The sequence below is a fragment of the Pantherophis guttatus genome, chromosome 3 (assembly GCF_059756535.1).
Source record: "Pantherophis guttatus breed Tessera chromosome 3, ASM5975653v1, whole genome shotgun sequence".
NCBI classification, from domain to species: domain Eukaryota; kingdom Metazoa; phylum Chordata; class Lepidosauria; order Squamata; family Colubridae; genus Pantherophis; species Pantherophis guttatus.
The window spans coordinates 5,316,375-5,340,141 of record NC_142065.1 but is presented as its reverse complement, the minus strand read 5'-3'; the positions used below and the strand labels follow the sequence as shown (position 1 = coordinate 5,340,141).

Sequence of the window (23,767 nt, the reverse complement as noted above, 5' to 3'; positions counted from 1 at the left end):
AGAGTACAGTAAATAAGACACCAAGTGGTCAAGGACAGGCCAAGGATAAAATGATAATGAATGCCTTTCCAAGGCTTGGTGTGCTTGTAACTTTGGGTTGGGGCCCTTGGTTCTCTCTGAGCTTAGTTTTTTTTTTCTTGCAGGCTTTTCATGACCCAACCAGCACTGATGATGTTACCCAGTTGGGTTATGAAATGTCTGCAAGAAAACAGCTAAGCCCCCCCTCCCCCCTCTTCTCCACAAACTCCACTTCTTTCTGTAACTGATGATGTTACCTAGTTGCTTCATGAAACTTTTGCAAGAAGACAATGGCCCCCAGATATTCATCGAGCCCACAATCCTCCTCTTCCTCCTCCTCCTACCAATGGTAACTCTCTGAAAGAGAGAGCACCAAGGACCCCACAATTCAACCCTGAGCTAAAAATATTCTCTTCTGTTAGTAACTTCGGGGTCTCCTGCCTCTCTTCCTTTTAGATGGAACATCTCAGTTGGGGTTCTCCATGTCTTATATAGCTCCATTTCTTTGTTTTAAGGCTGGCTCTACCACCATAGAAGTCTTTTTCTGAAGGGACAAGTCATGTACCCCAGGAACGACTGCAGCATTCATGACATGTTTTCAGTGTTTCAAATGCACCCCTGGGTTAAACAGTGGGCAGATCCTTGCACTAACTCTTGTCATAAATACAGGGTGGTTGCCAAGTGGCCAAATTGTGATCACTTCACTTGACCATGGGGATGCTGCAACGGTCGTGAGTGTGAAAAACGGTCATAAACATATAATTTATTGGCTGCCCATTTTACCACGGCATTATTCCAAGGCATAGCTGGGCTGTTCTGAACTTGGCTTTAGTGAGCAGTTTCATCCACTGACTCTTGTCCCAAAGGTAGGTTTTCCAAAAGGCGACTGGATTTTATTTCGGGTTTTTTTTTTCTTGAAAAGGTGTCGCTTCTCAACCAAGAAGCTTCTCCAGTTCTAACATGTGTCAGAACCTCAGAGTTAGAACTGAAGAAGCTTCTGGAATGAGAAGCAAAAAATGCAAGAAAGTCCAGTTGCCATTTGGAAAAGCATCTTTGGGACAACCATGACTTGGATGATTGGGGGGGGGGGGAGGAAAGAACATATGGAATGGGATAGGATAGGAAGGAATGGGATGGGATAGGATAGAGTTAGAATGGAATGGAATAGAAAAAAATGGAATAGAATAGAAAATATAGGCTAGGCTACAGTAGAAAAGAAATAGAATAGAATTAGAATAGAATAGAATAGAATAGAATAGAATAGAATAGAATAGAATAGAATAGAATAGAATAGAATAGAATAGAATAGAATTCTTTATTGGCCAAGTGTGATTGGACATGCAAGGAATTTGTATTCAATGCATAAGCTCTCAATGTACATATAAACAACAAAGTGATATGATCATAAAATACTAATAGGAGCACTTAAGAGGAAAGATGAGAAGGATAATAGTAACATAGCCCTAATACACGGGTAAATATCCTTAAACATAAGACAGTGCTGTGGTGTTTAGCAGAGTAATAGCACAGGAAAAATAAACCTGTCTCTCTGTCTGGTTGTTTTGGCATGCCAGTAGACAATCTGCAATATTGCAATGCACAATTGACAAAAAAATAGGCAATACATCCTCTGACTCTCTAATTGTTCTTATTTCTGCAGGCTGGGGGACTCCCAACGCCCTCTCGCTGAGTGTCTGCAACCCCACCTCCATTTGCGTCTTCGGATGACAAAATGCCGCACCTGAATGGGATGGTTTCCAGGCCGCTGGACGGCCTGCTGAACCAGGTGTCCCTCCACCTCGCCTGCTCCAAGTGCAGCCACAGAGAGAACGAGAGCACCTACCTGCTGAAGGAGGTGGACCACCACTGCATGATGGAAATCTTGCTGGCCAAGTGCAAGGGGACGAGAGGCAGCCAGTGGCGCAAAGTGGACAGGAGACCTTCCTTCCCTAACCCGGCTTTCTACGACATCTGCTGGCATTACGTGGCTGGCTTGGGCTGCACCAAACACCGCAACTCCTGCACCTTCGCCTGGAGCCCAGAGGAGGTGATCGTCTGGACGTTCGAGAGGAAGTACAACTTGGACAGGCACGTGTTGAAGTGGCTGGTGAAACAGGCCCAATTGGGCGTCAAGCCCAGCGCCCAGCCGAAGCCCAATGATCTCAACAATCCGGAAGAAATCCTCAGTGAGTTTGGGGGTTATTTTCAGGAGATCTGCGGGCCTTGTTTTCATAGCTGTCCCCAACGGATTTCTCCCAAGGGCTCCGCTCACAGTTGCAAGAACCATTGGGGCTTCATTTTGGTCCACGTTATTGCCGACGGTAAGAAAAAAGAGCAATATATCGAGATTCGTCCCTGTCCGGCAAGCCGCAGGCACTTCTCGTACTGTCCGTCCCTCTCAGCTGGCAGGTCCTGCTGGAATAACTCTCAGTCCTGCAGTTTCGCCCACAGCGATGTGGAATTGGCCATCTGGAAGGCAGAGCAAAGTCGAGGCTTGGACCGCACTACCCTGCTGCGCCCGGTGATGGAGGAGATGGCGAGCCCACCGGACGCCGCGCCGCAATATCAATTCTACTGCCGGGTGTGCCTGGTGACGTGCGATTCCCAGCAGAGCTTCGAGAACCACTGCTCGTCCGTGGAGCACACGCAGCTGATCGCCACCGACACTCTGACCGAGTGGAATTATCGCGCCCCTCCATACGATCCAAAGACCTTTGCTCTTTGCAGCCGGTAAGCGGGACAGATTTAAGAGAGTTTTTGCTTTTGAGAACCAGACGTTGGGTTCAGGTTTATGGGTAGCATTTGGATTTTTCTCCCGGTTCTTTTTGGCTTTGTCTAATGGGAAAGCTGACATCTGCACCCGTTGTTAACTTTACAGGTAGTCCTCAACTTACAACCATTCATTTAGTGACTGTTCGAAGTTAAAGCAGCACTGAAAAAAGTGACTTAGGGTCTTTTTATGACCATTGGCGTGTCCCAGGGTCATGTGATCACCCTTTGACGAGAAAAATCAATGGGGAAGTCAGATTGACATAACAACTGTTTTACTAATTTAACAACTGCAGTGACTCATGTAACGGCTGCGGCAAGAATTGTCGTAAAATGGGGGAAACTCATCAAACAACTGTTCTTGCTTAGCAACAGAAATTTTGAGCTCAATTGTGGTCGTAAGTCAAGGATTACCTATAGTGCCAGTACTGTAGTAATAAGCACCTTGGGTGCAATCCCCAAATATCTGAAGCACCATCTGAACTTCAAATAGTCACTAAGCAATTGGTCATAAGTTGGGGACCACTGTAATGACATTTTGGCTTCAACATGAATCTATGCAGGAAGCATAATTCCTAATCAGTTTCTCCTCAAAAAGAGATGCAGATTTGAGGGGTCCTTGGTGCTCTCTGAGCCTGCTTGTTTTCTTGCAGATGTTTCATTACCAAATTAGGTAACATCATCAGTGCTAGTAAGGACTGGGGTTTGCGGTCAGTTTATATTCTGGTGTCTTGCCTGTCTGGGTGAATGGGGGGCAGTCTTAGAAATGCTTAGATATTTTCCATCCAGCTGTGCAGTTGATTGGAGGTTTGTACCTGACACTCATAGGCCTGCAGGCACACCTCCACCAAAGAACAACATTTCTTCTTGCATGAATGCCTACAACAGTATGCCCTACATACCAGTGTCAGGTACAAACTTCCAATCAGCTGCACAGCTGGATGGAAAATAGCCCAAGAAAGTGGGCGAAAAATGATACGGCTCAGGATCATAGACACACACCTCAGATTAAACAAACATCTGCACATCAGTATAGATCAGGGGTGTCAAACTCAAGGCCTACGGGCCGGATCCAGCCCACTGGGTGCTTAGTTCTGGCCCGTGGGACCGCCCTGGGAACAGCAAAGGATCGGTCCGCGGTGCCTCTGCCAGCGAAAACGGAGCTCGGGAGGGCTGTGTGCGGCCCTCCCAGGCTCCATTCCAGGCTAGGAAAACAAACTAAAAACAAAACAAAATGAGAAATGTTTCCCGTTTTGCATTTGAGCATCCAAGAAGGGACAGGAAAGGAGAAAGAGGAAGAGGAAAGACAAAGAAAAAGAAGGGAAGAAGGGAAGAGAGAAGAAAGGGGAATGAAGAGGGAGGGAGGGAGGGAGGAAGGAAGGAAGGAGATTATAATGAGAGTGAGGGAGGGTCTGAGGGAAGTCCTGCCTTAGCCCCTGGCCACCACAGGTGCCCCCGACACGAGTGACGTCGAGCTGGCCATGCCCCCCCCAGCCAAAACCTCCTGCCTGCCTTTCCCCGAGGTCAAACACAACCCTAATGGGATCCTCAATGAAATCGAGTTTGACACCCCTGGTATAGATTAACTCTAAGGTCAACTTTAGACCAACAATCAAGTAAGCATTATCCCAATCAAGAAACTGTCAACAAACGGTCAGCAAACAGCCCAACCAAAGAATCTCTAAGACCGCCCCCCACCCACAAGACACCAGAATATAAACTGACGGCAAACAGCACTCCTTACTAGCACTGATGATGTTACCTACTTGGGTAATGAAACATCTGCAAGAAAACAAGCAGGCTCAGAGAGCATTAAGGACCCCTCATGTCAACCCTGAGCTGCAAATATTCTTCATGAGGCATAGATTTCTCTGTCTCCTTAAATGTACCTCCAAACCTTTATCACTGATCGAGTTTTTTGTCTTTTTTTCTCTACGCTTCAGACCAGACGTTTGTGAATATGGGCAGGATTGTGCCGGGGCGCATTCAGTCCAGGAATTGGAAGAGTGGATCCAGCGGGCAAAAATTGCCGAGAGGAAGAAGAAGACGGCCAAGCAGGATGGCCTCTTAGCTTACCAAGATCGGCTTATTGCCGAGTACCAATCGAGCCACAACGAAGTCTTAATTGTAAGTTGGGGACGCTAAGCTGATATGCGTGTGGTTTGTGGCATGGGAAACTTGTATTTGTGGTAAGAGAGGGAGCCTTCTAGATATTTTGCTTTTGTTAAGCTCAAAAACATGGGGTAAAAATCACGGGCTTGCCTTGCTTGTGGAGTTGAGCATTCAGGTATGCTGGTCTTGTCTCTGGAGGTTCAGTCAATATCTTAGGGCAGTGTTGGTGAACCTTTTTGGCACTGAGTGCTGAAACGTGAGCGCGCACGCGGGAAGCACCAGAATCCGGAAGAGCAGTTCCTCGGCGCGCACGTGCCGGAAACCGGAAAAGCAGCTCCCTGGCGCGCATGCAAGAGCCTTGGTGACGCAGCAGATTAAAGCACTGTTAAGTAACACCAGCTGCCTGCAATTACTGCAAGTTCGAATCTCATCAGGCTCAAGGTTGACTCTGCCTTCCATCCTTCCGAAGTAGGTAAAATGAGGACCCGGATTGTGGGGGCAATAAGCTGACTTTTTTATAAAAAAGAACACCGCTTGAGGGGGCCCGAAAGCCCTACTAAGCAGGTATATACAAAAGCATGAAGGCTATTGCTTAACGCATTGTAAGCCGCCCTGAGTCTCCAGAAAAGGGCGGCATATAAATCGAACCAATAAATAAATAAATAAATAAATGGGCAACAGCTGACGTGCCTGGAGAGATGGCTCTACGTGCCACATCCGGCACGTGTGCCATAGGTTCGCCACCACGGTCTTAGGGCAAAGATCTTTTCCTTAGGCAACTGATTGCTTAAGAATTCCCTAGGCTTAGAGGAAACTTTTTCTGACTTGGAAACTTTAAGATAGGTGCACTTAAATTCCCAATTGCTGGGAAATTCTGGGAACTGAAGTCCATCCCTGTTAAAGCATGTGGCTAAGGAATTCTGGGAGTTGAAGTCCACCCATCTTAAAAGGTTAAGAAACACTGCCCTAAAGCAACACACAACATACTAAACACAACTGCCACATGATGCCATAGAATTATTACAGGAAGATACTATTTTAATGAAACATGTCTCGTGCAGGATTGGCTGGGAATGAGAGAAGTTGAAATTCAACATAGCCAAGGGTGTCCAAAGAGGAAAACCGAGTTTCCAATATTTTTCTGGCACCAATTCAGATGTTTGTATGTAAAGTCACAAAATCAATCTTTTCCCCCAGGGCTTTGAGATACAATTAATTAATCATTTGTTATAGCGTGAGTTGTTCAAAAGTGCATATTTGTCATCTTTTATTAGTTTGGGAATTTTATGTTCTCCATCTACAAGATTCGTTTTGTCTTGCAAGCTATGGGTGTTGGTCCCCCATTGCAGGAGTATAGCATATAAATAAAATGCATGCACATGACCTCATTGTGGCTTGCATCAGACACCTGAGGTTGACCGATTTTGCATATCACATATCAACTTATGACCACAATTGAGCCCAAAATTTATGTTGTTAAGTGAGAAATTTGTTAAATGAGTTTTGCCTCATTTTTATGACCTTTCTTGTCACAGTTGTTAAATGAATCACTGCAGTTGTTAAATTAGTAACACAGTTGTTAAGTGAATCTGGTTTACTCATTGACTTTGCTTGTCGGAAGGTTGCAAAAGGTGATCACACAACCCCGGGACACTGCGACCGTCATAAATATGAGCCAGTTGTCAAGCATCTGAATTCTGTTCACGTGGTTGTGGGGATGCTGCAACAGTCATAAGTGTAAAAGATGGTAATGTCACTTTTTTCAGTGATGTTGTAACTTCGAACGGTCACTAAGTGAACTGTTGTATGTCAAGGACTACCTGTATTGAGTTCATATTTATCTCTCACTTGACAAGGAATGATTCCACAGAATACATCAAAGTAAAGCGAATTTTACCTTTTGGACTTACAATCCTTAGCAACTGTTTGAAGTTATAACCACATTACTCACAACAAATCCTCTCACTTATGGCCGTCACAGCATCCCCATGGCCATGTGATCAAAATTTGAGCGCATGTATTTATGTACATGTACATTTATGTATTAACCGACATGTATTTATGACAGTTGTAGTGTCCCAGGATCAAGCGATCACCTTTTGTGACCTTCCCAGTTGAGTTCTGACAAACAAAGGCAATGGGGGAACCCGATTCACTTAACAACCATCTGGTTCACTTAAGAGCTGCAGCAATTCTCTTAACAACCGTGGCAAGCAAGGTTGTAAAATTGGGCACGGCTCACTTAACAATCGCCTTATTTAGTAATGGAAATTCTTACGACCACCACCCAGTTGTGGTCGTAAGATGAGGACTACCTGTTAAAGCATAGAATGACGTTGTACAGGGTGGAAACCCAAAGCTGCCTTCAAACAGAAGCTACAAATTCCGATTAAACACAGGTAAAATTGAAATTTGAGCACCACCCTACAATGTTGCAATAGCAATAGGACTTAGACTTATATACCGCTTCCCAGTACTTTACAGCCCTCCCTAAGCGGTTTAGAGAGCCAGCCTCTTGCCCCCAACAATCTGGGTTCTCATTTTACTGATCTTGGAAGGATGGAAGGCTGAGTCAATCTTGACCCGGTCAGGATCGAACTTCTCGGCTATGGGCAGAGTCTGCCTGCAATACTGCATTCTAACTACTGCGCCACCATGGCTCAGCTATGGATTAGAATTCAGTGCAATGTCACGATTGAGGTAGTTCCGGGATAAAATAGAACATGATAAAACATAGGGGAACAAACCCATCAGGGCTATATTTAGAGTCCATCTGCATTTGAAAGACAAAGGCCACACTATTGAAGGCAGCAAAGTCCACATTTTAGACAGAGAGGATTGCTGGTTTGAAAGTGGGGTCAAAGAGGCCATCTATATCAAAATTGAACAGCCCTCCCTCAACAGAGGGGGAGGGATACAACATCTATCTCCAGTCTACAACACAGTCCTTTCAACAGTTCTAAGAAAGCTCCACACCCATTTGCACCACTCAGGTGACCCTGAGACCCACAGATAAACCTTCAGGTGGCCTCAACGACTAGCTAAAATAATACAAATGACCAGCCATCTGCAAAGAGTGTAACTCCTTCCATTCCCCACCAGAGCTGAAGAAGCTTCTTGGATGAGAAGCGAAGCATCTTCATAGAAAGTTGCCTCTTGAAAAAGCATCTTTTGGATAAAACGTGATCCCTTCCTTGGTTCTCCTGCCTTGTTTCCTCACCTTTTGGCTCTCCCCATCAGATTTCGGAGGCTGTAGATGGCGTGAAGGTCACGTGCAAGCAGCCACTCCGGATCCAGTCAGAGAACAAGAAGTTGCAATATGACTGGGTCTTCACCGTCCATTCCCAGGTAAGCTGGAAAGGCGAAATGCCACGTAAAGGAAGGGACCTGTTTCTCCTTTGATGGGGCTCCTGGACTCTGCCCAGCTACATTGCTTGCAATAGGGAGCCTGGCTAATGTCTTTGCTGGACACATGCATAGCTGCATGACGACTGCTGTCCTCATCCATGATTTGCTGAATGCACAGTGGTTGGCTGGGAATGCACAGTGGTTAGTCACAAACTAGCATTGAAAGGGGGAGGAAGGAAGGATGGAAGGAAGGAAGGAAGGAAAGAGATGGAAAGAAGGAATGAGAGAGAGGAAGAAAGGATGGATGGAAGGAAAGGGATGGAAAGAAGGAATGAGGAGCGGGATGGAGGGAGGATGGATGGATGGAAGAAAGATGGAAGAAGGAAAGAGGAGGAAGAGAGGGAGGAAGGAAGGGAGAAGGAGAGATGGAAAGAAGGAATGAGGGAGAGAGGAAGGAAGGAAGGAAACAAAAGAGATGGAAAGGAATGAGAGAAAGGAGGGAGGAATGGAAGGAAGGAAGGAAGGAAAACCCACCTACATTTGACGATTTGGAAGGAACCTTGGAGGTCTTCTAGTCCAACCTCCTGCTCAAGCAGGAGATCCTATGTGCCATTCCTTCCTCCTCCCTCAAAACTCTGCAGAGTTTCCCTTCTCCCCCTCTAATACCAAGGAGAAACAAGGTGGGGTTATCTTGAGTTTCTTTCTCACCTCCTTTTCCTTCCCAGGGCTGAGTAAAAAGTTTATCTAACTGTTCTTCCATTTCCATTTCAAGTTTACCTCTGACACCGAGGATCTTTTTTCCCTTGTTCTTGTTTACCCATATTTTCCTTTCCCATTTCAGGTGCCGCTGATCCACGTGGCCCTATTAAAGAGAGTCCCAGGAGCCAACTTCTCCTTAGTTGTGCCGGGACAGGCTCAGCTTCTCACTTACGCTTCTGGAGACAGCTTCAAAACCGTGCGAGCGTCTCCACCAGCCGTTGAGGTGAAAGTCCACTTGAAGAGTCACACCTTCGGGGTCTACGAGCAATGGCTGGTCTTTGATTTTGGCAGCCGGCCTGTCTTGGTTCAAAAGCTCTACGCCCGGGTGGGTCAGAAGGAAGCACCGTGGCGGGTGGATCCGGCCACTGAGTCCGTGAGCTGCTTTGTGCGCAGTGGGCGCTGGCACACTGGGAACCGCATAGTGGTGCCCAGCGTGGATCGCACGGAGAAGGACATGGAACTGCTGGCGAAGTACAAGGCCTCCTCCATCTCGATGGACTTCCAGCGAGGGGCAAGGGGCAAGCCCATCACCCGCGTCAACTACCGTGAAGAAATGCACAACTTCCTCTTCCGAGAAGAAGAAGCTCAGCAGCTCTTGATCTCCAAGTAAGTGGATCTCAACCCAACCAAGATTGGTGGGATAATGTTGACTTCAAAGTCTTCTCCCAACCAAAAGAAATTCCCTGTTTTTATCCCAGGGAGGAAGAACCAAGTTCTAACAATATCAATAGCAATAAAGGTGAATATTTGCAATATTTGTAAAATAGCAATAGCACTTAGACTTATATACCACTTTACAGTGCTTTACAGCCCTCTCTAAGCAATTTACAGAGTCAGCCATCTTGCCCCCAACAATCTGGGTTTCATTTTACCAACCTAGGAAGGATGGAAGGCTGAGTCAACCTTGAGCAGGTGAGAATCAAACTCCTGGCAGTGGGCAGAGGTAGCCTGCAATACTGCATTCTAACCACTGTGCCACCACAGCTCTAATAGACGTGAATGCTTAAAGTTCCTTAAAGATGTGAAGACTACAGGCCCCAGAATTGCGAGGTGGGGAACCCACCGTCTCCTCCAAATCACTAGATGGTTTTCATGCTTAAGTTGGAACTAGAACTCACGGTCTCCCGGTGATTGGTCCAAAGTCACCTGGGCGGCTTTCGTGCCTAAGGTGGGACTAGAACTCACTATCTCCTGATGATTGGCCCAAAATCACCAGTCAGCTTTCATGCCTAAAGTGGGTTTAGAATTTAAGGTGAGACTAGAACTCACCGTCTCCTGGTTTCTAATCCAGTGCCTTCACCACTAGATCAGACTGGCTCTCTTGAATTGCTGGAGAGAGCTGACAACACAACCTTCTTCTATCTCTTGATTGTTTACATTGACTTCCCCTTGCCCCAGCCTCCCGAAAATGTCTTGCAGACATGTAGGCTGGGGATAATGGGAACTATGTTCAAACATTTCCAGAAGGGATGGCACCAGGCCACAGGGAGTGAAGCATCTAAGACCTAGAATTCCCACTCGCTTTGGAGGTGCAGTCCAACATAATTCGGTTTGGAGTGTGAGGACATTACGGAGAAATACAGGCAGAGAGGCCAGTTGTTCCTGTTGTTTTGTCTTCTCTTTTCCCCAGTTTCTTCTGCTCCTCTTCCCATGTCTGATCTTCTTCTGATCTAGGCTCAACTTGCATGCAACGGTCTCCTTGGTAAAGAGTGTGGAAGTCTTCCCATCGGGGCTGAAATTTGCTCTCCCAGAACAGCTCTACGCCCAGGTCCCGACACCTTACTCGTTGACAGTGGACTCTGACGAAGGGTACCTGCTTCAACGCTCAGTCAGAACAGCCTTCCTCTCCCAAGATCCACCTGCCAACAACCGAGTTTATGAGGTCTCCATAGAAAAAGAAGCCCTCACTGAAAGGAGCGTCTGTCTTCTCCTTCCCCGACGTTGCTGCATGGAACTGGGCCTCCAACCAGACACGCTTGCCAAGATGGAAGTCCAGTTCCAAATGGACCACCTCCAATTCTGCCAATGGCACCAGGCTGTGGACAATTTATGGGATGTGAAGCTGGTCTTTCCAGATGTGACCACCTGCTCCATTCCACGTGGAACTTTGCAGGTGCCATGGGGGAACGCAAAGCAGAAACAAGCTCTTTGCTTCATCACTGGTCAGGTGACTGGTTTCTGTAGAACACCACCTCTTTTGATCTACGGGCCATTTGGGACTGGGAAGACCTTCACATTAGCCAAGACTACCCTGGAGATCATCAAGAAGCCCCAGACACGTGTGCTTATCTGCACCCACACCAATAGGTAATCTTGGTTTGAAGTTTTATCAGCCTTTGACTGGAGGAGAGAAGTAAATATTTTGGTTTCTTCACAGGGTTAAGATTATTTTAAGGACAGCTATTAAAATTGAGAGCTGGGTTTGCACAATATGTGAACCAGATCCAGGTAAGTCCAGGAGGCTAAACTCATGTTAGTGTTAGATGCAAGATATCAAGAACCAGGATATAGTTCAAAAATACTACAAGTTTTGGTCGCTACAATATAAAAAAAAGTGTTGAGATTCTAGAAAAGGTATAGAAGAGCAACAAAGCTGATTAGGGGACTGGAGGCTAAAACAATAAAGAACAGTTGCTGAAATTGGGTATGTCTAATTTAATGAAAAAAAGGACTAGAGCAGGAGTCGGCAACCTTAAACACTCAAAAGAACCACTTGGACCTGTTTCCCACAGAAGAAAAACACACTGGGAGCCACAAAACCTGGGTGGGCGTGTCCAACTCGATGTCACTCTCTCCCACCCAGTCACATGACCCCCCGCCACGCCTACCCAGCCACAAAATCATTTTCTATGTCTCTCTCCCCTCTCTTTCTGTATCTCTGTCTCTGTCCCTCTCCCTATCTTCCCCTCTCTCTCCCCCCCCGTGTCTCTCTCCCTCTCTTCCTCTCTCACCCCCTCTCTATGTATCACTCTGTATGTGTCTTTATGTCTCTCTCTCTCTCTCTCTCTCTCCCCCCCCCTCTGTATGTGTGTGTGTCTCTCTCCCCTCCCTTCGGGCGACCGTCCTCCTCCTCCCCCCTTCCTCTAGTGACCTTCCTTCCTCTCCCAGCTGTGGCTGAGCTGGGAGCGTGCATACACATGGGGAGACCCTCCTCAAGCGAGTGCCAAAGCACCGCAAAGACGTGTGCAGGGTGGGCATCCGCTCACTTAAGGAGGGACTTAACAGGACCCGGTTTCTCTCCTGCACTAATGCTCCGGCCATCGCCTTGCCGTGTCATCCCCCACACCCGGCAGCTCTTTGGCTGAGGGTGGAGGGCGCCAACTCCAGCCCAAAGCAGCAGGAAGCGAAGGCTGCCTTATGCGCAAATGTGACGTGAAGGCAAGTACAGGACCGCTTCGCTCCTGCAATCTCCGGCGACCCTCCTCCTCCTCTGTGACTTTCTGACTGGCTGGGGCTGAGCCAGGAGCATGCGCACGTGCGGGGAGGCCCTCCTCAAGTGAGCGCCAAAGCTCAGAAAAGGTGCACGTGGGGCAGGTAGTGGCTTGCTTAATGATATGTGATCCTTGTATAATGATGGCAACAGGGACTTGCCAGCATCAAGCAGTGTTGTCACGTGACATATTGCGTTATGGCTGTATCACTTAATTATGGAAATTCTGGTCCCAATTTACCATTGTACTTTTAACAGATTTGAGTTAAAAAAGACCAATTGTTGAGAAAGAAATTGGCCAGAACAGCAGTTTTTATTACCTAACTTCAGTTTTAGCTTTCTTAAGGGGGTCAAAAAAGATGGTAACCAGGATTGAAGCCCTGCCCCATTCTCACAAGTGTGGCACATACAACTCAGGAAAAGAAAGGATGGGGGTTCAATTGGGTAACGGGGGCTGCCGTTTTAACTCATTTTGAGTTAAAAATCCCCCTTCTTCCTTAGAGGGAAATAAAAACAATCAAGAATCCATGTGTCTATCTAACAAAGAATTTTGGGGAGATAATTGGAAATGTGGACAGCCCCTGTTGCAATGCCTTTCTTTTCCAGTGCGGCTGATATTTACATTCGCGAATACTTCCACAACTATGTCATCTCGTCACACCCTGAGGCTATTCCATTAAGGGTAAAATCCATTTACCGTTCCGTCAAGTCAACCGACCTCATTACTCTACGCTACTGCTGTCGCTCTCCGAGCGGAAATGAGTTTTGCCTCCCCACTAGAGAACAGATCGATCGCCACCGGATTGTCCTCACCACGTGCATGACCTCACGAGATCTTGGAGTGCCCTGTGGCTATTTCACCCACATCTTGATTGATGAAGCTGCCCAGATGTTGGAATGCGAAGCTCTAGTCCCTCTCTCTCTGGCTAGCCTGAGAACCTTGATCATTCTGGCGGGGGACCATATGCAGAAGACCCCCAGGCTCTACTCATTGCACAAGGATGAGCAGTCCGCCGACTACACCCTGTTGAATCGCCTCTTCCAACATTACAAGAAGGAGCAGCATGAAGTGGCCACCAAGAGCAGGATCATCTTCAACGAGAACTATCGGTCTACTGCAGGAATCATTGAGTTTGTCTCCAAGCACTTCTACGTGGGCAGAGAAGATACCATCGGTGCCAAAGGCAATGTCCCTCCTCACCCGGAGTTCTATCCGCTCATGTTTTGTCACGTCTCCAGTAGTGCCGAGAAGGACAAGTCCATGAGCTGGTACAACATCTCTGAGATTGAACAGATCATTGAGAAAGTGCAAGAAATGGATCAGAAATGGCCAGTTGAATGGGGGCAGAAGAACCTCAAGTCCATTTGCGTGGTCTCTTATGGCATACAGGTGAGATGTCAAGGGTGTGTATTGTTCTTACATTGTCCATTACGGGTAGTCTTCAACTTACGACCACAATTGAGCCCGACATTTCTGTTGCCAACTGCTCTTTCTCCTGCTAATGTTCTCCCAAAACTGGTATTTTGGATTGATAAGGCATCTGGGCCAGAGATCCCATGGAATCATCAAATAGCCAAGGGTAATCCTGTCCTTCAGGGATTTCTTGAGTCCCCTTTTGGTATAAGATTTCCTGCCTGAGCAGGAAGTTGGACTAGAAGACCTCCAAGGTCCCTTCCAACTGTATTATTCTAACTATTCTAACTTATAACTAAATTCTAACTTTTAAAAAGTTTAGACAGCCAGTTTGGCCTACTGGTGAAGATCCTTTCGCCTGTCAGCTCCAATCCAGGAGCCCTCAAGCAGTCACATTCACGACAAAACATTTTATACCAAATTTATATTTGCTAATATAAATAAATATAAATATAAATAAACTCCCTATTTCTTTATCAGCAAATATAAATTTGATACACACACACACACACACACACACACACACAATGTATGTGTATATATATATATGTATGTATGTATATATATATATATTACAAGGGAAGAAAGAAAAAGGCGTTGACTTCTGACTCTTTTTAGCACGGTATAAGGTAACAACATTACACCCTCAATTTTTTACTTTTATATATTAGTATATAACTAGCTATTTCTGTAACAATCTATCTAAACAGCAAAACCAAAGTCAAAATTTCATTTTTTTTTCATCACAAGCTCAAAATCCAAAAGTTATAGCCAAATAAAAAACATAAATATAATCTCCTCTTTGAAGAGAACAATCAATTTAACCATTGCTGCTTTATCTTCCTTGCTATTGAAATAATATGTACTTCTATTTGCACTTAATTATCTTTACAAACTATCACCATTTTTATTAACAAAACTCACTATACTCTTTAGGTTTCTTTAATTGTAAAGGGAAAATATTTTTTTCGTCCTTTTTTAAAAAACATTTCTAAAATTAAAACATTGTAATACATCTTTTTAAAACTTTCTCTTAGCATACATATTTTAAAGTTCACTTTCAGACCAATCAAATTCCAACTAACTCCAATTAATTCATTAACGTTAGATCACTCCCTCCAAGTTACCCTCATAAAATAATTATTTTTCTTCTTGTATACATACTTTTTAAAGCTTTTTAATTTTAATGTATTAAGGCTAATACATCTTTTTCTTTAACTTGCTCTTAAAATAGATATTTTCAAATACATTTTCAATAATATTTTACGAACTTTAGGAATTACTTAAGCATTATATATAAAGGAAAATACGTTTTGAAATGGTTTTAGATTAAAACTTTCTTTCAATTACAAATATCAAACCGATGGAAATCTATCCTAATTCCAATTGACTCATTAAGTTTAAGTCACTCCTTCCAGCTTGTCTTCATGGAATAAAATCATTTTCTTCTCTGGAATGCTTGTTAAATAATTATAAAGCTTCTATTTTTCTCAAGGATTTCTTAACCTTGTTAATATCCATGAGGAAAAAGTCCCAAATTAGTCCTTTTAAAAGTTGCTCTTCTTTCAATTGTATTTGGAGACTTTTATTTAAACCACCATAATAAAAACTGGTGTCAGATTTATATTCCAAAATTACAATTGACATTTATTGGTTCGATTTATATGCCGCCCTTCTCCGGAGACTCAGGGCGGTTTACAATGCGTTAAGCAATAGCCTTCATACTGTTGTATATACCTGCTTAGTAGGGCTTTTGGCCCCTCCTAAGCGGTGTTCTTTTTTTATACAAAGACATGCTGATACCTTTGATTTTTCCAGGTTAAATGTATCCGAGAGAAGATGAGAAAAAAAGGCTTTTCAGAAGTGACCGTGGAGAGCTATGACAATCTTGCAGGTAAGGTCCCTGTTCCAATTTTACCTGCTGTTTAGAACACAGGTTCCCAACCCCCAGGCTGCGGCCCACAGCTGGGCTATGGTCTGTTCAGAACTGGGCTGCAGAAGCAGTGGGCGAGTGCAAGCTCATGTGCAGCTCCACTTAAGTATGCAGCAGGTGGGCGAGCACGCTCACACAGCTCCATTTGTGCAAGCAGCGGGCACGCGTGCCCGCCGTTTGCACAAATGGGCCTGCACATGCTTAATTGCCACTCGCACGGAACCATCACCACCCGCTGGGTGTTAGAATGACCTGAAAAGAGGGTCTCTTAAACTCTCAAAAGTAAGTTCCTGACATTGAGTTTCCTCGTCACAAATTCGTAGAAAGTGATTTATTATTTATTTATTTATTTATGATCACATGACTCTGGGACACTGCAACCATCATAAATATGAGCAGGTTCTGGGAACAAGCTTCTGAATTTTTATCACATGACCCTGGGGATGCTGCAATGGTCATAAGTGCGAAAAACGGTCATAAGTCACATTTTTCAGTACCAAATGGTCACTAAATGAATCGTTGTAAGTCAAGGATAGCCTGTATTTCATGATATTGACGAACAGATCCATCTTCTGTTTTTTCTATAGGGCGAGAATTCCGTGTCATCATTATCAACACTGTGCATACCTGCAACAGCCTGGCCTATGTCAGTTCCTCTAACTTGGAGTATTTCAACAACGCACGGGTGTTGAATACCATCATAACAAGGGCTCAGTCGCAGGTCATTGTAGTCGGAGACGCCGTTGCTCTGTGTTCTCATGGCCAGTGCAGCAAGATCTGGAAAAGTTTCATCAAGAAGTGCATTGAGAAGAAATCTGTCACTCCTGAAACCCTGACCTTGGAGGAGATAAAGCAGGCGATGTCCGATTTGGCCAGCTGGAACAGAGGAAGCCCTGAATCCGAGGAAGAAGGTAGCGATACAGACTCCTGGGTCTCTGACACGGAAAGCTTAAACCTTGATGATCCAATATTGCAGGAACTCTTGGATGAAAGCAAAAAGTTGATGGTATTGGTCACCGAAGAAGGCCTGCTGAAGGTGAAATCGGACGTCTCAGTCCCTGAAAGGAGAAGTCAAGAGTACATCAACTATCCCTTGCAAATGATGCAGAAGTATTTGCAGATGCAGCCCCAGCGATACAAACGCTGTGAATTCATCCAAGAACGGTTCGATCAAGCTTCTGCCTTCACTCTGGATGAGGCTTCTTCAATGACCATCCAGATCAAGGGTCGAGTCAACTGTGGCATGGCCTTCACTGGAGACCAAGTCTTGGTGGAGATCCTGACGCCCAACACTACTCTTGAGGGCAACCCTCATGGGAAAGTGGTGGGCATCTTAAAAAAGGTGGAACGGGATCTCAACTTCATCTGCAGAGTGGACGAGTTTGATCTCCGGGTCATGATCCCCATTGACCAGTCTGTCACAAAAATCTTTGTCCCTCCATTGAAAGATGATACTGATTCTATTCCCATCCGCAGAATTGACCCGGCAGGAACTATCAAGTTGAAGAGCCGGAAAAAAATAACACCAGAAAACCGGAAGACATGCCTTTTCGTAGTACAAATCATGAAATGGGAAGAAGGTTATTACTACCCTCTGGGAATTGTTACGGAGGTCCTTCCCTTGGCTTCCTCACTAGATGATGGGCTTCGTATTCTGGATTTGGAATATAGTTTGTCCAATGGATATCCTGCCTCGGTGACCAGCCAAATGGCCAAATTAATCTCTGGTCACCCTTCTCTGATGAGAGCAGGGAGGAAAGACTGTCGGTCTTACTTTACTTTCACGATTGACCCCTTCTGTTCTAAAGACCTGGACGATGCCATCAGTGTCAAAGATATTGGTGACAAATACGAGATTGGGATCCACATTGCTGACATGGCCTCTGTGATCCCCAAAGATTGTCCTTTGGATACAGAAGCCAAGAACCGAGGGTTAACTTATTATGCTCCTGAGAAGCCCGTACATATGTTCCCACCGCAGCTCAGTCAGAGCCTCTGCAGTCTCCTTCCTCACAAGGAACGTTTGGTGATTTCCCTCTTTGTCGTAATGGATAAGGCCACGGATCAGATGGAAACAATTTCCTTTCGCATGTCCATAATCTGCTCTGATCGGCAGATGACATATGAGGAAGCTGAAGGGATCATTAAGAACTACTACAAAATAGAGGCACCGTCACGTAATTTTGACACCTTAGAAGATTGTGTTGCAATGGCGTATCATTTCTCCCGTGTCCACCGGAAGTCCAGGCTTCACGAAGACTGCCATTATGACCAGCTGGATGAAGAAATTCCTTTAGGTCAGCGATGTTCTCACCAGATGATTGAGGAGCTTATGATCCTCTTCAACAGTTCTGTGGGAGATCTGCTCACAAACCAAACTCCTACCAGAAATTTAACCCCTCTTCGTTGTCAGATGGAGCCCAATCCTCATCAAATCTCCCAAATGAGGGATAAATACAGAGATGTCATTCCTCTGTCCACCCACCTCTCCCATCATCTAGGAGCTCCGACTGGTGATGCCCCCATGAGGACCATTCATCCATTTGTTCTCTTGACTTCCTCATGGGACCACCTCAAGTCAGCGGCCAATGACCGCGACTTCCCCAAGATGCTTGACCTCATCACCACAGATGACATCCATCCCAAACTTGCGCCCATCAATTTAGAATTTCGGAAGCTACTGAACCGTTCTTATTTTATGCGTTCCAATTCCTGTCCTCAGGCCAAGCTGGGCCACTACTCTTTGCACGTGGACTCGTACACCTGGGCTACCTCTCCAATTCGGCGCTACATAGATGTTGTTGTTCAGCGGCAGATTGTCTCTCTCATTTCGAAGAAGCCCATACAATACTCTCAAGCAGAGATTGAATTCCTTTGCCACGATTTCAACCGGAAGAACAGCAGGGCCAACTCGTACAAGCGAAAAGTCCGATCTTTGGAACTGGCCACCCAGCTGAAATGTCAGGTTCAAAAGAAGTTTGCTTTCATTGCCAATGTTGAAGAGAAGGCCAAGAATTTCAAACTCTTGTTTCCTCTCAACAAGGAGACCTTTCAAGATAGTCTCAGCATCAGTTATAGAGCCCTTCAGTTGGTGTGTCAACCAAATTTCATCGAGGAGCAGAACAGTATGAAGTTGAGGTGGAAGAGAAGAATGTACTCCTTGGTAACCAAAAAGGAGAATGAAGCGCGGCGGTCAATGATTGGAGGGAACATTTTTCGCTTTGATGGAGATGTGTGGCATGAAATCCTTGCAGCTGTCAAAAATGAAGACTATGAGAAATTAATCCACCTCCTTGAGGAGAGTTGCACCTTGGAGTCCAAACCTGTGGGGTCAGTGGGGAGGAGTAAGTGCTTACACTACAAAGAACTGTCCGTGGAACTTAAAGTTGGAGATGTGCTGAATTTCCAACTGACCACTGATGTCCAACGAGGCTTCCTGGTGCCGTTTGTGCAACTGTGGACAGTAGCCCCTGGCTTTGAGGTGTGCTTGGAACACACCGAGCGACCCATTGATTGCTTCTCCAAGTACGCTTCCCAAGCCCCGAAGGACATTTATAAAAATGCCTCTGATTACCGCAAAGTGTGGCTGCCTCTTTGTGACATAGAAGCAACTTTGGGCGCGTTGGCTGAAAACAGCTCGATTGTCCTGCAAGACGTCCCGATCATTTGGAAGAAGAAGCGTACCCCACAAGGTAAGCCCTGTGGGACCATCAATCTCACCAAGAAGTTCCTCAAAGAATGTGGCCTCGAAGTGGATTTTGGCGCCTGCTACATGTGCATTCGCCTTTCGGGCCTCCGCAGACATGGGATCCAGGACAAGGAGGAAGACCTCAGCCAGAACTTCCAGCAACTCAGTTTGACCAAGGAAGCAACCAAGACTCAGGATTTCATGATTGATCCCGATACGTACACTTGGGTGGCGCATGGATGTACAGATATGTTCGATGAGAATGAGAAACCTGATCAGCGTGGTGAAGTGATGGTGAATTTCTACATCCATTTTATGTCCATGGAGAAGATTCCCTTTGAAGTCAGACAGGAGAGTTCAAGGTTCACTGTAGAGCTGATTCCGAAGCCACTGCCTGATGTGTAAGTTTGCTGATAGAAGAGAATATTTGTCATTCAGGTTTGAACTGTGGGGTGCTTGGTGCTTTTTGAGCTTGGTAGTTTTCTTACCCTAGTAGGTAGCACCATCAGTGCTAAAGGGAGTGGGGTTTGCTGTCTTTATACACAGGGCAGGCTGAAAGGGCAAGCCATGTAAACAGAGCAAATCCCACTCCTTTCCAGCCCTGATGATGTTACCTAGTTGGATCATGAAACATCTGCAAGAGAACAATCAACTAAAAGACCCCACAGTTGTCCTCCTCCTGCTTCCATCCCACTCCTCCTGCTCCTTTCCGCAAACTCCTCTCCCTTTTACGCTGATGTTATTACCTAGCTTGGTAGTGAAAAGTCTGCAAGAAAACAAGAAAGCTTAGAGGGCACAGTCCTCTTCCTCTACCTCCTCCTCCACCTTCTGCCACCTTTGCCTTCACAAACCCCCACCCCCTTCTAGTTCTGATGATGTTACCTAGTTTGGTAATGAAATGTCTGCAGGAAACCAAGCAAACTCAATTGCACCAAGGACCCCACAGTGTAAGTCTGCATTGCACCAAAGCATTTGGGTTCTGTTTTTGTCCTTTCTCTTTTTCTGACTTATTTTTTCCATAACATATCCCAGCAAAAGGGTGGTTTGACTAATCATGAATACGTCAACCTAAAACAAATACGGACAATTCACAGCAAGAATGTTTGAAAACCTTGCTGAAGTTTTTTTTTTCTTATCTGTTTGGTGTTTCTTTCTTCTTTGCTTACTTATCTTTTCTTTTTCTTCACAGCCGGAAAGAAAAAGCAGTTTGGAGCCTGGAGCATGCCTCGGAACTTGCTCAGAGGATAGCACTGGGTCAACCTATTCCAGTCCAAAGTAAGTACCGGGTAGTCTTCAACTTAAAACCACAATTGAGCCCCAAATGTCTGTTGTTAAGCAAGGCAGTTTTTAAAAATCAGTTTGGCCTCATTTTGTGCGCTTTATTTTTGACACTGTTGCTAAGTAAATTACTGCAGTTGTTAAATGAACCATTCAGTCGTTAAGTGATTTTTGCTTCCATTGATTTTGCTTGTCGGAAGCCAGCTGAGAAGTTTACAAATGAGGATTACATGAGCCCGGGACAGTAGGACAGTCTTAAGTACATGGCAGTTGCCAAGTGTCCAAATGTTGATCACATGACTGTGTCGATGCTACAACAGTTATAAACAGTGAAAAACAGTCATCAGTCCCTTTTGTCAGTGCCATTGTAACTTTGAATGGTCACTAAATGAATGGTTGTAAGTTGAGGACTGTCTGTAGAACAAACTTGCATAGCCTAGCAGTGAAAATAGTACAGGTAGGGCTGATTAGCAACCATTTGAAGTTATGATTGACCTCTCTCTCTCCCAGATATTTACCACCCAGTTCTGATGCCACTCCTTCCTCCTGGTGGTCACATTACCAAATGTTGGGCTGTCAGCAACTGGCCCTCATGATCACCTGGGGGTAGGACAAGAAGCAATGGGTGGAAAATAATCAAGGAGAGAAGCAACCTAGAACTAAGGAGAAATTTCCTGACTGTTAGAACAATGAATCAGTGGAACGATTTGCCACCAGAAGTTGTAAATGCTCCAACACTGGAAGTTTTTAAGAAGAGATTGGATAACCATTTGTCTGAAGTGGTGCCTAAGCAAAGGGTTGGACTAGAAGACCTCCAAGATCCCTTCCAACTCTGTTGATCTATTCTATTCTATTCTATGCTATCATTTTCAGCATCTTGTAGTCATGCGACTTTGATTTACTGTTTTTGCAGAAAGCTGCTGTTACTTGTTGTTTTTGGGCAAAAAACAAAAACAAAAAAAACCAACCCAAAGCAAATAAAGAGTTTGCTTAGCAACCTAAGTGTTTACTTAATGACCACAGTGATTCGCTTACCGATTGTTTCAGCAAGGGTTGTAAAATTGAGTCTGATCATGTGAGGATCTGCTTTATGACCATCCCAACCTACGACCATAATGATTAGGCTCCATTAGGGTCGTACCAGGGATGCAGTGGCTCAGTGGCTAAGATGCTGAGCTTGTCGATCAAAAGGTCGGCAATTCAGTGGTTCGAATCCCTAGTGCCACATAACAGGGTGAGCTCCCGTTACTTGTCCCAGCTTCTGCCAACCTCGCAGTTCAAAAGCACGTAAAAAATGCAAGTATAAAAAATAGGGACCACCTTTGGTGGGAAGTTAACAGTGTTCCGTGCGCTTTTAGCGTTTAGTCATGCTGACCACATGATCATGGAGATGTCTTTGGACAGCGCTGGCTCTTCGGCTTTGAAACAGAGATGAGCACTGTGAAATTGTGTATTCTTCTCCCACAAGCTGTTCTTTTTTTAAAAAAAATATGATTCCTAGTTGACCAGTAAAAACTCAAATACAGGTAGTTCTTGTCTTATGACCACAATTGAGCCCAAAATGTATGTTGATAAGTGAGAAGTTCGTTAAGTGAGTTTTGTCCCATTTTACAATTTTCTTTGCCTCATTTGTTAAGTGAATCATGGCAGTTGTTAAATTAGTAACACGGTTGTTATGTGAATCTGGCTTCCCCATTGACTTTGCTTGTCAAAAGGTCGCAAAAGGGGATCACGTGACCCCGGCACAAGCATCCAAATGTAAATGGAGATGCTGCAACGGTCATCAGCGTGAAAAATGATCATAAGTCATTTTTTCAGTGCCGTTGTAACTTTGAATGGTCACTAAACGAACTGTTGTAAGTCAAGGACTACCTGTATTGGTCTGTTGCTGCTTTAATGGGATCAGGGCAGTTTGTCAGTAGCATCTTCTAGAACAAAGTGATAAGACGACTCTTTGATCCTGTTCAGTATTTTTCCCATCAGGCTTTGGAGGCTCATTAACAATTGTAGATAAGTAAGGTCAGTACCTGGAGACAGCAGAACAGATGTGAAGGAGCTGGAGGATATCACAAAACACGAACACCTGCAAATAGAAATAGAAGAATTGTGGCAAAAGAAAGCAAAGATAGGACCAATAGGAATAGGCACCTTGGGTTCAATCCCAAAACAGCTGGAGCACCACTGGAACATCATCGGCATTGAGAAAATCCACATCAGTCAATTGCAATAGGCAGCTTTGCTCAGAACAGCTGACATCCTCTAGCACAGTGGTTCTCAACCTGTGGGTCGGGACCCCTTTCGGGGTAGAACGACCCTTTCGCAGGGGTCGCCTAAGACCATTGGAAAACACATATCTTCAATGGTCATAGGAATAATTTTATGGTTGGGGGTCACCACAACATGAGGAACTGTATTAAAGGGTCGCGGCATTAGGAAGGTTGAGACCCATTGCTCTAGCACCATCATGCAGTCACATCTGCCTATTCCAGGTCCTTGGGAAGGACTTGATAGGCGGACAAAAAGGGGCTAACACTGATGATGTTACCTAGTTGAATAATGAAACGTCTGAAAGGAAACAAGCAAGCTCAAGAGAGCACCAAGGACCCCACAGTCTTTTCCTCCTCCTCCTCACACCCCACTCCCTTCTAGCACTGATGATGTTACCTAGTTTGGGTAATGAAATGTCTGAAAGAAAACAATTAAACTCAGAGAGCACCAAGAACATTCTTCTTCTTCTTCTTCTTCTTCTTCTTCTTCTTCTTCTTCTTCTTCTTCTTCTTCTTCTTCTTCTTCTTCTTCTTCTTCTTCTTCTTCTTCTTCTTCTTCTTCTTCTTCTTCTTCTTCTTCTTCTTCTTCTCCTCCTCCTCCTCCTCCTCCTCCTCCTCCTCCCCTCCCTCCCTCCTCTCTGCAAACCCCACTCCCTTCTAGCACTGATGATGTTACCTAGTTGGGTAATGAAATGTCTGAAAGAAAACAATCCAGCTCAGACAGCATCAAGGACCCCATAGTCCTCCTCCT

General features: G+C 45.1%; 1 protein-coding gene across 1 annotated transcript in view; it reads left to right on the top strand.

The window, feature by feature from the left end:
• The window catches only part of HELZ2 (helicase with zinc finger 2), a 63,619-nt gene that overhangs the window by 18,260 nt on the left and 21,592 nt on the right, over positions 1-23,767 (top strand). The window contains exons 2-10 of the mRNA XM_060684563.2: positions 1,679-2,748; positions 4,731-4,914; positions 8,140-8,247; positions 9,089-9,612; positions 10,681-11,313; positions 13,043-13,826; positions 15,669-15,744; positions 16,371-19,872; positions 20,661-20,746. Of these exons, the coding sequence (XP_060540546.2) occupies positions 1,751-2,748; positions 4,731-4,914; positions 8,140-8,247; positions 9,089-9,612; positions 10,681-11,313; positions 13,043-13,826; positions 15,669-15,744; positions 16,371-19,872; positions 20,661-20,746 (6,895 nt within the window). The 5' untranslated portion in view covers positions 1,679-1,750. The remainder of the gene's footprint in view (positions 1-1,678; positions 2,749-4,730; positions 4,915-8,139; positions 8,248-9,088; positions 9,613-10,680; positions 11,314-13,042; positions 13,827-15,668; positions 15,745-16,370; positions 19,873-20,660; positions 20,747-23,767) is intronic.